Below are 12,090 nucleotides of genomic sequence, written 5' to 3' on the forward strand. Positions count from 1 at the left end.
GGCCTCTTGCAGTAGGCCATGGGGGACTTCTGTCAGTCTGTTGTTTTAAAGCAGGCATTGGACTAGAGTTGGGTGTGATGCGTCAATCTGACAGAAAGGCAATCTGATAGCTACGTTCAGGAATGAAGGAGGGGAAATTAGAGAAAAAGTGGTTATTTAAAAGAATGTTCACATTCCTACTAAACCGGAGTGTTGGCAGAGGTAAAGGAGGGAGAATTCATGATAACAGCATATATTTAAATGTCTGAGGTTTACAAAGACGACGTGGCAGGGGAAAAATGGGCTTTGAAATCAGACAGTTTGGACTTGAAATCCTACTTTGACCATGTAGCAGCAGTCACTTTGGGCAAATTACTTAACCTCTCTGAGCCTGAAATCCTCTCATTTGTAAAAGTGGATTATACTCCTAACTCACAGTTATCATGGGCTTTAAATGAGACTGTCCCTTTGACACTCCTCCTTCATTCAAACATTCTGGTGTACCTACTTGCCAAGCGCTGTGAATACACAGCTCTTTCTACTGCACGCCTTCCTGGGTGATTCATCTGCCTCCATGGCCTTAACTCTCATTGCATCCCATGGCTTTCGAGTCTACGCTTCCAGTCCAGAGCTCTCCCCTCACTCCCAGACTCACTCCTTAAACTTCCCTTTGGAGAGTTCCACGTGGATATTCTGTGGACATCTTAAATATAAAAGTCATTCATTTCCTCTGGGAAATCTAGTGCCCCCTCTCACTTTTTTTTAAATCCATTTTAATGAAGGATATCTCATCTCCCCATCATCAAAACCAGATATCTGAATATTATTGTCTCCCAAAGCCCACATCCCAGCTACCATCAAATGCTGACTTTTCTATCTTATTTTGAATCCATCCCCTCCACTGAATCTCTACCGCCTGTTTCAGAATCTGATTCTTTCTCCTGCATTATTGAAATAGCCTTACGAAAATTCCCATCTCGTCTTTCTTCCTTCTAATCCATTCTGAATACTTGCCAGAATGATCTTTGAAAATGTAGATTGGATATGTAACAAATTATGCAATAGATTGCAAATGACTTCAAGATACAATCCAAATCACTTATTCTCAACGATCTGGCCTCTGCCAACATCTCCAGCCCCATCCCTGTTCATATTCTATCTACTCTCTAGTCATACTGCATTACTTACAATTTCTTAGAATTACATCAAATCCTTTCACTTCTAGGTGGTTTACATTTTTACATGTTATTTACATTCTTCTGAAATGCTCTGAATTCTCCTTAACTCCTCACAACTTTTAGACTCCGCTTAGATGTTGCCTCTTTCAAAAGCCTAATTTAATCCTGCTCTCCAAAACCCAGGTCAGGTGTTCCTCCTACCTAAAAGTTCTCATGGAACCAACCTGTGTTTCTCTCTGTAATAGCATCAAAGTCTCACACTATTTTATATTTCTGATACATTTGTCTACATCCTCTACTGGCTCCTTTGGGGTACACCCTACCTTATCTCTCATTCTACAGTGCCTGACACCTATCAGATAATTAAAAACAAACAATAGCTAACATTTTTTGAAATTTATTATGTACCAAGCTTGTGCTTAACTTAGAATATTTAATTCTAGCACTTCTCAAAGAAGGTATTATTTTTCTCACTTTACAGATGATAAAACTAAGATTCAGAAAGATTAACTTGCCAAGATCATACAACTAGAAAAAAAACAAGTTATACTTAACCAAAGGTACCCTTCCGTCCCCTTCTAAGAATTACCCCTCCCCGACCTTTCTGTGCCTCTAAACTTAGGCCTTCCGGTAATCAACTCTCTTTAGAAGTTCACTTTTCTGTTCACTTCTCTTATGAACAGAAAAGCACCCCATAAATACACCAAACATGGTGATATTAACTACTCACAAATGTAAAAGGAAGACAATTAGGCAGGAAAAAAAAAAAAGGAATCTTGGTGTACGTTTAAAGAGATTTATCTAATACTGTCATATTTTCATATTACAGTAAAAGATTTCAATTAGCGGTAATTTGCCTTTTGCTAAGGTTATCGATAACAAAATGAAAATGTAAATACAGCAGCGAGGCCAAAGGGATGCTGGCAGGGAAAGCCAGAAAGTGAGATGCAAAGAGGCTTCACAAAATGCCATTTCTTGGTAAATTTTATACCAGGCTTGTAGGTCTCCAAAACAGTGCTACACTAAAAGATGGTCAGATTCTTTGGTAACAAAGTGGTACTAACTTAAATTTCAGAAGACCTATGTATAAGTCAGAAGGTCCACTTACATGTACTGCAGGTATTCATTTCTAGTGAGCAAAATGCTATATTTAAAAAAAAATTATTTATGCCTACAGCACCTGCTCTTCCTGGATGATCTTCCATCCAAGTAGTAACCAGGCCGACCTTGCTTAGCTTCTGAGATCAGACATCGGGCTTGTTCAGGGTGGCATGGCTGTGGACCATAGACCGTGGTTCCACTGGGACATGAACCTAGGACCTTCTGCATGTAAAGCAGACGTGCTAACCACTACTCTATGGAACCACATCCAACAAAATGCCATATTCTATCATGGCTAGTCTCAAATTATCGCAGATCAAAGAACAGTTTTTTGTCTTTTTAAATTTCTAATCTGCCATGGATTAATACCTCAGCAAAAATTCAGTAAAAATGCTGCTTGAATATTGTAGCAATTGCTACAAAAGTTTCTAGATGCTTACTCTCAATTTCTGGACTTATCTCCCTGTAGACATACTTTGTTTCTCTCTTTTTTTATGGTGTCACTGGTTAATGAAATCCAGTAAGTTTCAGGTGTACAATTTAACAGTAAGACATATATCTATATCTATATCTATCTATCTATCTATCTATCTATCTATCTATCTATCTATCTATCTATCTATCTATCACACTGTATGTTCACCGCCCAGTTAGATTTCTTTCTATCACCACATATTTGACTCTTTTTACCCTGTCTGCCTCCCCCTTCCCTTCTGGTAACTACTAGTCTATTGTCCATGTCCATGAGTCTGTTTGTCCTGTTTGTTGCTTTTAGGTTTACATCCCACATAAAAATGATGTCATGTGGTTTTCAACTTTTTCTGTCTGGCTTATTTCGCTCAGCAGGATTATCTCAAGGTCAATCGCGTTGTCACAAATGGCAGTATTTCATCTCTTCTTATGGCTGAGTGATATATTCCACTGTATATATGTACCGCAGCTTCTTTAGCCAATCATCTGTTGCAGGACACTTTGGTTGCTTCCATGTCCTGGCCACCATGAATAATGCTGCTATGAACATCTGTAGACACACTTCGAAGAGCACTGCTCTGTCTAGAATTCTTTTCCCTTTGCCAGTTTCAGGATATATGAACGTCAACTTTGTTTCCTCCCACTTGGTACTAATTAACTTTCAGAAGGAACTCTCTCTTCCTTTTTCTCCCCCCCATAGAGTTTGACTCACTTCCTAATGACGGATAAAACAGTAAACATCTCATGTTTCTTTAAAGACAACTACATGACACAATCAGAATGACTATCATTTTAATCTAGAACTTTAGAGCTTAGACTATTATACACATGTGGTAGGTTACTGTTCAGACACACTCACTACCATGAGCCTCCCGATCTCCCCACCGCCCCAGGGGTTGAGTATGCATCTCTGCCCCAAGACTTTGGAATTGACCAGGAGATCTGCTTTGACCAATGAAATGTTAGTGGATGTGATGTGATAAAAGGCTTTAAAAGTACTTTTAGGAATTGGGCTTGCCCTCTTGCCTCTGCCACTGTCATAGTAAGAACATACTGTGGACAGCTTGTTGGTCCCAGGAAGAGAATGAACAGCACTGGAAACAGAGTCAACTCAGCCCTGTTGACCCACAGTGGCAACTAGAGTGACCCAACTGCTGCAAACTTAAATGTGTGATTTCAGCTGGCCTGGAAATTTATGAGAAATACATGTGCATTGATACACAGCACTGGCATTCTCCAGTTGTCTGTTACACAGCAATGGTTGACTACTAAACCATATAACTTTTTGGATGAACTTAAAAGTTTTTAACGATTTCCTTGTCTAACAGAAAAACTCACCTGTAGCCAAAGCCGAGACATTTAATGGCTCAAAGGTGCCCATGCATTCTGCCCAGGTAGATTTTCAACAATACCATTGTGAGACTGGCAGATGGTATGAAGCCAACTTCTTACAATTATTTTTGCTAGTGTGACAACCTCATTTAACAGATCCTTTATTCTGTTCTCTCACCAGAATATTTTTTCTAATCCTTCATATATGCAAAAATGCCTCTTTTCAAAAATTTGAGCTACATAACATGAATGATCAAGGCAGAGATATAAAGAAGCAAAACAAATTAACCTGACATTTAGTAATACAAATGGTTGTTACTGCTGCATGTTAAATATGACCACTTGCTGTTTTTATTATCAACATTTTTGTTTTTCTCTTCTTGTTCCTGATAACTAAAGCAAGCTTCAGTGCTGACAGATTCCATGAATACACTGCCAGGATCTGTCTCTACCGCCACCCTCATACTCTTTGTTATTTTAGGTATACCCTCACACTTGTTTCGCCAGCACCAGCGGGAAACCTTCTCACTGGCTCATGTGCATCAGGAAATAAACATATAAGCAGCTTCCAGATTCGGAGTTTCATATGGAGTTGAGGTGAGAAGAGAAAGAAGGAAACAGGCAAGAAGGAAGAAAAGGAAGGAACTGTGGAAGGACATTACAGCTTGCCATGCAACATAAAATATACTGGCATACCTCGTTTTATTGCATTTTTGCTTTATTGTGCTTCGCAGATGTTGCATTTCTTACAAATTGAAGGCAAGACCCTTCCCCATAAAAAAAGATGACAACTCTCTTTATTGCGACACTCCCTTTATTGCATTGGTCTGAAATCAAATCTGCAATATCTCCAGGGTATGCCTGCAATAGATTACAAGAAGGCTGGCCTTAGAGAAGGCACACCGACTCTTCTGTGGCACCAGAGTTTGAAATGAGACTTCAAGTGCAAATAGGCTTGAGGGAAAAGTTGCTTCAATTCTTTCCTACCCACCTGTATTCCAAACCCCAAGGACAGGAATTATGAAACAAGAGCAAAGTGAGGACGCGTGAAGTAGCAGAAAGAGCAGAGGGGCTTTGAATTCAGGCATTTCTATCACTGACTCTTGATTCTCTCACTTATCACCCTGTGTTGGATCACCTTCTCACATATAGGATGGAATAGTCCCACCTGATTTTTGAGTTATTTTAAATACTATTAGGAGGCCGATGCCCGGCAGCACTATGCTCTTCTAGCCTGGCGATCTTAACTCGGCTGTGCCGACCCACCCTTTCAACCCGTATGTATAGCTCGTCAATGTGTCCTACAGATTGTCCCTTCAAAATTCTCTCCAATTAGCATTATTTTCCATTCCTAACACCATCTTTGTCCATATCCTTAGTACCTCGCACATCAATTACTGAAGAGCTTCCCACTGTCTCCCTCCCTTCGGTATTACAATCTGCACTGAGCACTGCTGAAAGGTTTAAGTTTTCTAAAACACCTATGAACTCGTCACTAGTGGGGCAGACTACCAAAACTCCGGCTCGAGATTTAATTTTAAGGATATCAGGGCTACAGAAAAAGACCTGAATGCAAAGCTTGGGCAAATCTGCTGTAATAAAATCTGGGTCCTGATATGAACTGCTAGACACAGAAATCTAGAATAGGGTTATCTGGGTGGATAAGCTAGCAATGTTAGACCCTAAGATTTGCCTGAACTTTCCTGGTTGGGAGAAGCAGCTCCAACTCCTTGTTAGAGGACAACTGTCTCTTCTTGTGAGGTCCCTGCAGGTAATGCTTGTCTTTTTCAAACCTGCTCCTGTCCCCTCTCACTACTACCTCCAAGCCACTGATCAGGATCTGATCACCCGTAATCACAGTCTAAGGGGTAAAGCAGGCCCTGTTCTGGGAGGGAGGCTTGGGGAGAAGATCCTGAGAGTGCTGGACCAGGGTCTAAGTTTGTGGCACTGCAACAGGGCAGGAAGGTGTTCACCTGGAATCCAGGGGGTTCACTGAGGCATCTTTTGGTGTCGTCTCTGCCCAGTGATAATGAAGACTGGGCAACTGCAGCAACCATGGATAAAGCAACTAGAGCTCAGATACCTCTGGGATGAAGATCTGAGTCACCTCGCCTGGCAGGCTACCTAGACCTGCTAAAGTATTGGCAAAGGGTGATGGAAATCTAGATTGGGAGATGGAAAAGGGAGATTATGCTGTTCCACAATGTTTCCACTTGCTTAAGCTAGACCTGTTTCCCGCAATCTCCATCCCTGTATGGTTCCAAGCTAAAGTTGGCCAAAGAGAAATGTGTGAGATCTGGAAGGCAGAAGCAGCAGCCATGACTCTTTGAAAGTCTCCATAGCTAAATGTGGTGAGAGGCAGGTACAAAAGTACCTGTGGGTCCTAGCTCACTATTACTCTCCTTTGCTCTGCGTCCAGCTCTCCCTCCCAACTGCAGCCCTGGTGATGACAGTGGCCCCAGGCCACCACCACCAGATGCTTGCCTGCAGATCCATGGACCCAACACTCTCCACGTGCACCCTTCACAGCCTCCCTCTGTAGCTCAGTGTGCTTGGTTTCTCAGGTTGACTGGTTGACAAATCCTCTGGATCCGCCCTTTTCCCTTTCAGACCTTCACTGTCCCAGCTTCCTCCACAATTGTGTGAGGCCCACTCCTATAATAATTCCCTTATCCCATAAGTCAGAGCTGCTCAGTGATATAGTTATGACTGAACTCTGACTGAACTCTGAGTGATATAGTTATGATGAGAATATCAATTGTAGGCTCCAGCCAGTTGCAGCAGCTGGGACTATGGCTAATGCCACCACTTTTCCTGAATTGCACTTTTGTGGAGGTGTGGCTTGTAACCACCTTGAAGGCTCTGTGATGAACTGAACTGAAATTATTATTATTATTCCCTAATTAAGTTAAATCACATGAAACTGTTGATATTAATCTGTTTTGACATCAGAAAATAAAATCGTAATATTAAATGATGTACTATTGCTGTGTAACAAATTAACATAAATTTAGTAGATTAAGACAACAAACAAATCACCTCATACTTTCTGTGGGCCTGGGGTCTGGGCGCAGATTACCTGGGTCTTCAGTCAGGGTTTCATAAGGCTGCAATCGAGGTGTCAGCTGGGCTTGCATCCGCATCTGAAGGTTCAAATGGGGAAGACTTTGTTTCCTAACTCATTCAGGTTGCTGCCAGAATTCATCTCCTTGTGGTTACATGGCCGCCAAGGGCCCAGCTTCTTGCTGGTTATTGGTGGGGTTGGGGTGGCGATGGGGGTGGGGTCATGCTCAGCTCCTAGAGGCTGCCTGCAATTCTTTCCACATGGTCCTCTCGACAGGTTGTCTCATAACATACTTCTTCAAAGTTGGCAAGGAAAAGGTTTCTAGTGCAAGTCTGCTACTAAGATGGAGTCTCATACAGTGTAAGGTAACCATGGGAGTGACACCCTGTCTTTGACATGTCATATAGTTTAGAAACAAGCCATAGGTCACACTCACATGTAAGGGGAGGGGATTGTATAAGGGTATGAATATCAGAAGATGGGGATCATTAGGGGTCATCTTAGGGGTCACTTGTTACAGTAAGTTTGTGATCGTCTTAGCAATACCCTTTCTGACATACTGGACAGTCCCAATCATTTCAGTCTGCCCTTGGTACTTACTCCTTTGATCTAATTCAGCTGTCTTCTCAGACCATATCTAGCTTTACTACTTCTCTGAAGAGTGGTAAGAACTGCAATTAATATTTTAGGTAAAAGTGTATCATAGTTCGGCAAAAAAAAAAAAAAGTAGGTTGATTGACAAGGGAGCCAAGAATATTCAATGTGGAAAGAACAGTACTGGGAAAACTGGGTACTCACATGCAAAAGAATGAAATTGGACCCTTATCTTGTACCACTCGCAAAAAATTAACTCAAAATGGATTAAGGACTTAAACACGAGACCTGAAACTGTTAAACACTTAGAAAAAAGATCAGAAAAAAGCTTCCTGACCTCGGTCTAGGCAAAAACTTTTTGATATAAGACCAAAAGCAAAAATCAACAAGTGGGACCACATCACGCTAAAAAGCTTCTGTGCAGAAAAAGAAACAGTGAAATGAAAGGCAACCTAAAGAAAGGGAGAAAATATTTGCAAACCATGCATCTGATAAAGAGATAATATCCAAAGTATATAAGGAACTCATAAAACTCAACACAAACAACAATCTGATTAAAAAATGGCCAAAAAGTACATGAAAAGGTGCTCGACATCACTAATCACCAGGGAAATGCATATCAAAACCACATGGGATATTGTCTCACCGTTTAGAATGGCTATTACCAAAAAGACAAGAGATAACAATCGCTGGTGAGGACATGGAGGAAAGGAAATCCTGGTGCACTGTTGGTGGGAGTATAAACTGGTACAGACACTACAGAAAACAATATAGAGGTTCCTCAAAAAATTAAAAATAGAACTACTATCTGATCCATCAATCCCACTTCTGGGTGTGTGTTTGTGTGTGTGTATGTGTATATATATACACATACATACACAAAGATGATGAAATCACTATCTCAGAGAGATATCTGCACTCCCGTGGTCACCGAAAAAGCATTATTCACAGTAGCCAAGTCTTGAAAACAATTTTAAGTGTCCATCAATGGAAGAATGGATAAAGAAAATGTGGTGTGTATGTGTATGTGTGTGTGTATATATATATATATATATATATATATATATATATATATATATAAATGGAATATTATTCGGCCATAAATAAAAAGAAAATCCTGCCATTTGTAACAACAAGAATGGACCCTGAATGCTTTACTCTAAGTGAAATAATTCAGACAAAGACAGATACTGTATAATCTGAAAACATCAAACTCATAGAAACGGAGTAAAACGGTGGGTGCCAGGAGCTGAGGGGTGGGAGAAATGGGAGACATCGTTCAAAGGGTACAAACTTCCCGTCACGAGATGAGTAACGTGCAGCGTGGGGACCACAGTGAACACCGCGCTGCACACTTGAGAGTTGCTAGGAGAGTACGGCTTCAACGCTCCCAACAGGACAACAGAATGTTCATTATGTGAGGTAAAAGACGTGCTAACTAATCTAATTACGGTAAACATTTCACAATCTATATATTTATCAAATCATTACGTTGTACATTGTAAACTTATACAATTTATGCTAATTATATTTCAATAAAGCTGGGGAAAACAAGAAATCTAGATTAAATCTATTTTCACTGCAAAGAAAAAAAGCGAGCCGAGATTTTCTACGTTTCATTGCTCATACCCTTTTGGCTCATGTTCAGAATTTGGTTATCCCCGTTGGATAGAGAAGGATAACACAGGGGCAGAGTCTTAAAATGTAACATAGTTATCCACATGGAAGTATATCTTTTAAGTTTCTGCCCCTTTTAATAGTCATAAGATTTCCTTGCAATAGCTAAATCCTAAAAGGCATTACTAATGCTATATATAGATCTATTCCAAATATCTTTTTATGTTTACTTTCAATATATTTTAAAAGTCATGTCCTGAGACAACCTCTGGATTGTCTGGATGGGTGGACGACACAGGAAATCAGTAACACTGCCTGTCTCTGTGAGGGGGGCTGAGTGGTTGAGGGCAGGAGCCTCTTTGCTGAGAACTCTTCTGTACCTTTTGAATTCTGTTCCATGTGAATGTTCTATCTATTCAAAAAGTCAAATAACAGCAACGAAAATCAGCAGGCTATGAAAGTTGCCGGGAGATCCTTCCCTCAGTGCTCAGTATAAATTCAAACGCTGACCACAAAACCCAAGCAAACACTGGAAAGGAAATGAGAAGGTTCTCTACTCTGAGAACATTACTCCCTTCTGATGGGAAAGTGGCAATCAGTGAGATTCATGCTGTTTGTGCGTGAAAATGTACACTGAGTGCTTGCACTATTTCCCCTTAAGCTTCTGCCAAGCTGTGCAAGAAGGAAAAGCAGACGAAGATGAGAAAGAAGCTGAAAACCTTCAAGAACTTTTAACTCAGTAAATAGAGGAGGAGGCTAAAGCTCACAGACAGCCACTGATAAAAGATTGAAGATTCCTCTTTAAGCTACGAAAGGAAAAAAAAAGACTAAGTTGAAGAACCCTTAAGATTCTTAATTGAATACAAATTTATATTTTTTTAATGTTTATTTTATAAGTGTTCTCTACTACGGCATTTTTAATATTAATGCTTAAGTTTTTTGGGAGTGAGAACAGCATAATGAAAAGTATTCATGGGATATCAGTTCTCTGCACACAGGCACCATAAATAAGCCTCTGCTATACTACAATTCAGGGGAGTCTAACCATGACCTTCAGGATGGCTGGACACCTAGAAATTGAACACAAGTTCTTATGTGCAGGCATCTTGCTGAAAGAGAGATGCAAGATACACCACTAGGGTCAGACTGACCAGAGACCCTATCCAAATTCCCTTTAGCTGTGTGATGTGTAAAATTCTGTCCGTTTCCCCATCTGGAAAATGTTTCCTAATCCTCAAAATTTACCTCATCAGGTTATTTTGAGGATTAAATAATATATACATAGCACTCAGTATATTATTTAACTTCTGGTAAACTTTAAATAAATGGCAACTATTACTATAATTAAATTTCCCCATTGAGGGTACCTGCTGTCCTATTATATTTCATCTCAAAAGCAAGCACAGGGATTTGAGAGGAATCGGAAAGGGTAGAAAGGGAGCATAAGTGTCAAGAAAGCAGCGCAAAGGATCATAAAGGAAACAGAAAGTCAGCGACAAGCTAAATACTGTGCACTTTCCTTTCACAGATCATTTATTAACAAGTTAAATAAAAACAATACTCGTCCTCAGTATGTGAAAAAGTCAGGTTCACAGCTCTTTATCTAAAAAAATACCCATTTACACCTACACCTTATTTACTATCCTTAAACCATTTCCCCACTAGTGATAAAACGATAAGTTAGTATCTTTAATTTCATTATAATTAAAGAAAAATTCAAGGCTTTTTGGGGGTAGAAACATGTAATTATGATTTTCAGAAAATTTTTTTATATCTCCTCGTTATCTCTTAAATATGATCACGTGCTCCCTTCAAAACCACACACCTCACAGATGATTTCTTCTTGCAGAGATCATATTCTCTCCCCCGCAAAAGGAGGAAGTCAAAGTCTCTGGAGTCAGGAAGACCACATTCAAATCTAGGCCTTAACACTTTCGTGAGGTAATCCCAGGTGACAATATTTTCAAGCCTCAGTTTATCTGTAAAATGGAGGTAGTAATGACTACAGAGGACAATGTGAATCAAGTGCTTAACACAGTGCCTGGCAAAACACAGGTGCTCAAAAAATTCTATGGAATAAATAAATATATACAGTAAGAAACTTTAAAAAAATTAATTTCTGATATATAATTTATCGATTTTTACCTGCTTAACTTTTTTTTAACCCACTATTTCTGGAACATTTCTTATGGTCTCTGCATGCAGCAGCCAGAAATCTTCCAGAAAATGCAAATGAAGTCAGGTAACAGAACTTGCTATGCTCAAGATAAAGTCAAAAGTCTCAGCATGGCATACCGAGTTCTTTCTTAACACAGCCCTGCTTGCTCTGCAGCCTCATTTCTTGTCACACCTCTTATCTCTGCAATCTATCGCACCCAGCAGACAGTGCCCTGGTCTCATTACAGTTCCTTCTGCCTGACAGGCTCCCCTTTACATCCAATCTCTACTTAACTCCTATTCATTCTCCAGATCTCACCTTCTGTGGCAGTTCTTGATATTGTCCCCCTTCCTTGACTCCCTGTGTTGGGGTCTGGGGCTCCTCTTCTTCCTATGTGCTCTCCTACCATGTAGTACTAGCTGCCTATTGGCACTGCTAGAGTATCATATTCATTACTTGAATCTCAGGGCCTGGCATACAGAAAGAGCTCAACAGATGTTTGGTAAATGAGTAAAGTATAGGAATCATACATAGTGTTAATTCTATTATCAAGGGTCCATTTGATTGACAGGTTATAGTCCTCGACTATTTTAAGT

The 12,090-nt window shown here is 40.1% G+C and overlaps 1 protein-coding gene across 9 annotated transcripts in view; it reads right to left on the reverse strand.

The window, feature by feature from the left end:
- The window catches only part of BTBD7 (BTB domain containing 7), a 68,301-nt gene that overhangs the window by 23,869 nt on the left and 32,342 nt on the right, over positions 1-12,090 (reverse strand). The window contains exons 4-5 of one of the 9 annotated variants that reach the window (XM_039884080.1): positions 11,162-11,315; positions 4,880-4,922 (exon numbers count right to left, since the gene is read on the reverse strand). The exons of 5 other annotated variants lie outside the window; for them this stretch is intronic. In XM_039884080.1, the coding sequence (XP_039740014.1) occupies positions 4,895-4,922; positions 11,162-11,315 (182 nt within the window). In that variant the 3' untranslated portion in view covers positions 4,880-4,894. Of the gene's footprint in view, positions 1-4,879; positions 4,923-7,100; positions 7,205-8,918; positions 9,109-11,161; positions 11,316-12,090 lie in introns of those variants that run through there. 3 more of the 9 variants (XM_039884079.1, XM_039884081.1, XM_039884083.1) reach the window with 3 other exon arrangements.

The sequence above is a fragment of the Pteropus medius genome, unplaced genomic scaffold (genome assembly GCF_902729225.1).
Source record: "Pteropus medius unplaced genomic scaffold, Ma_sr-lr_union100, whole genome shotgun sequence".
Lineage (NCBI taxonomy): Eukaryota > Metazoa > Chordata > Mammalia > Chiroptera > Pteropodidae > Pteropus > Pteropus medius.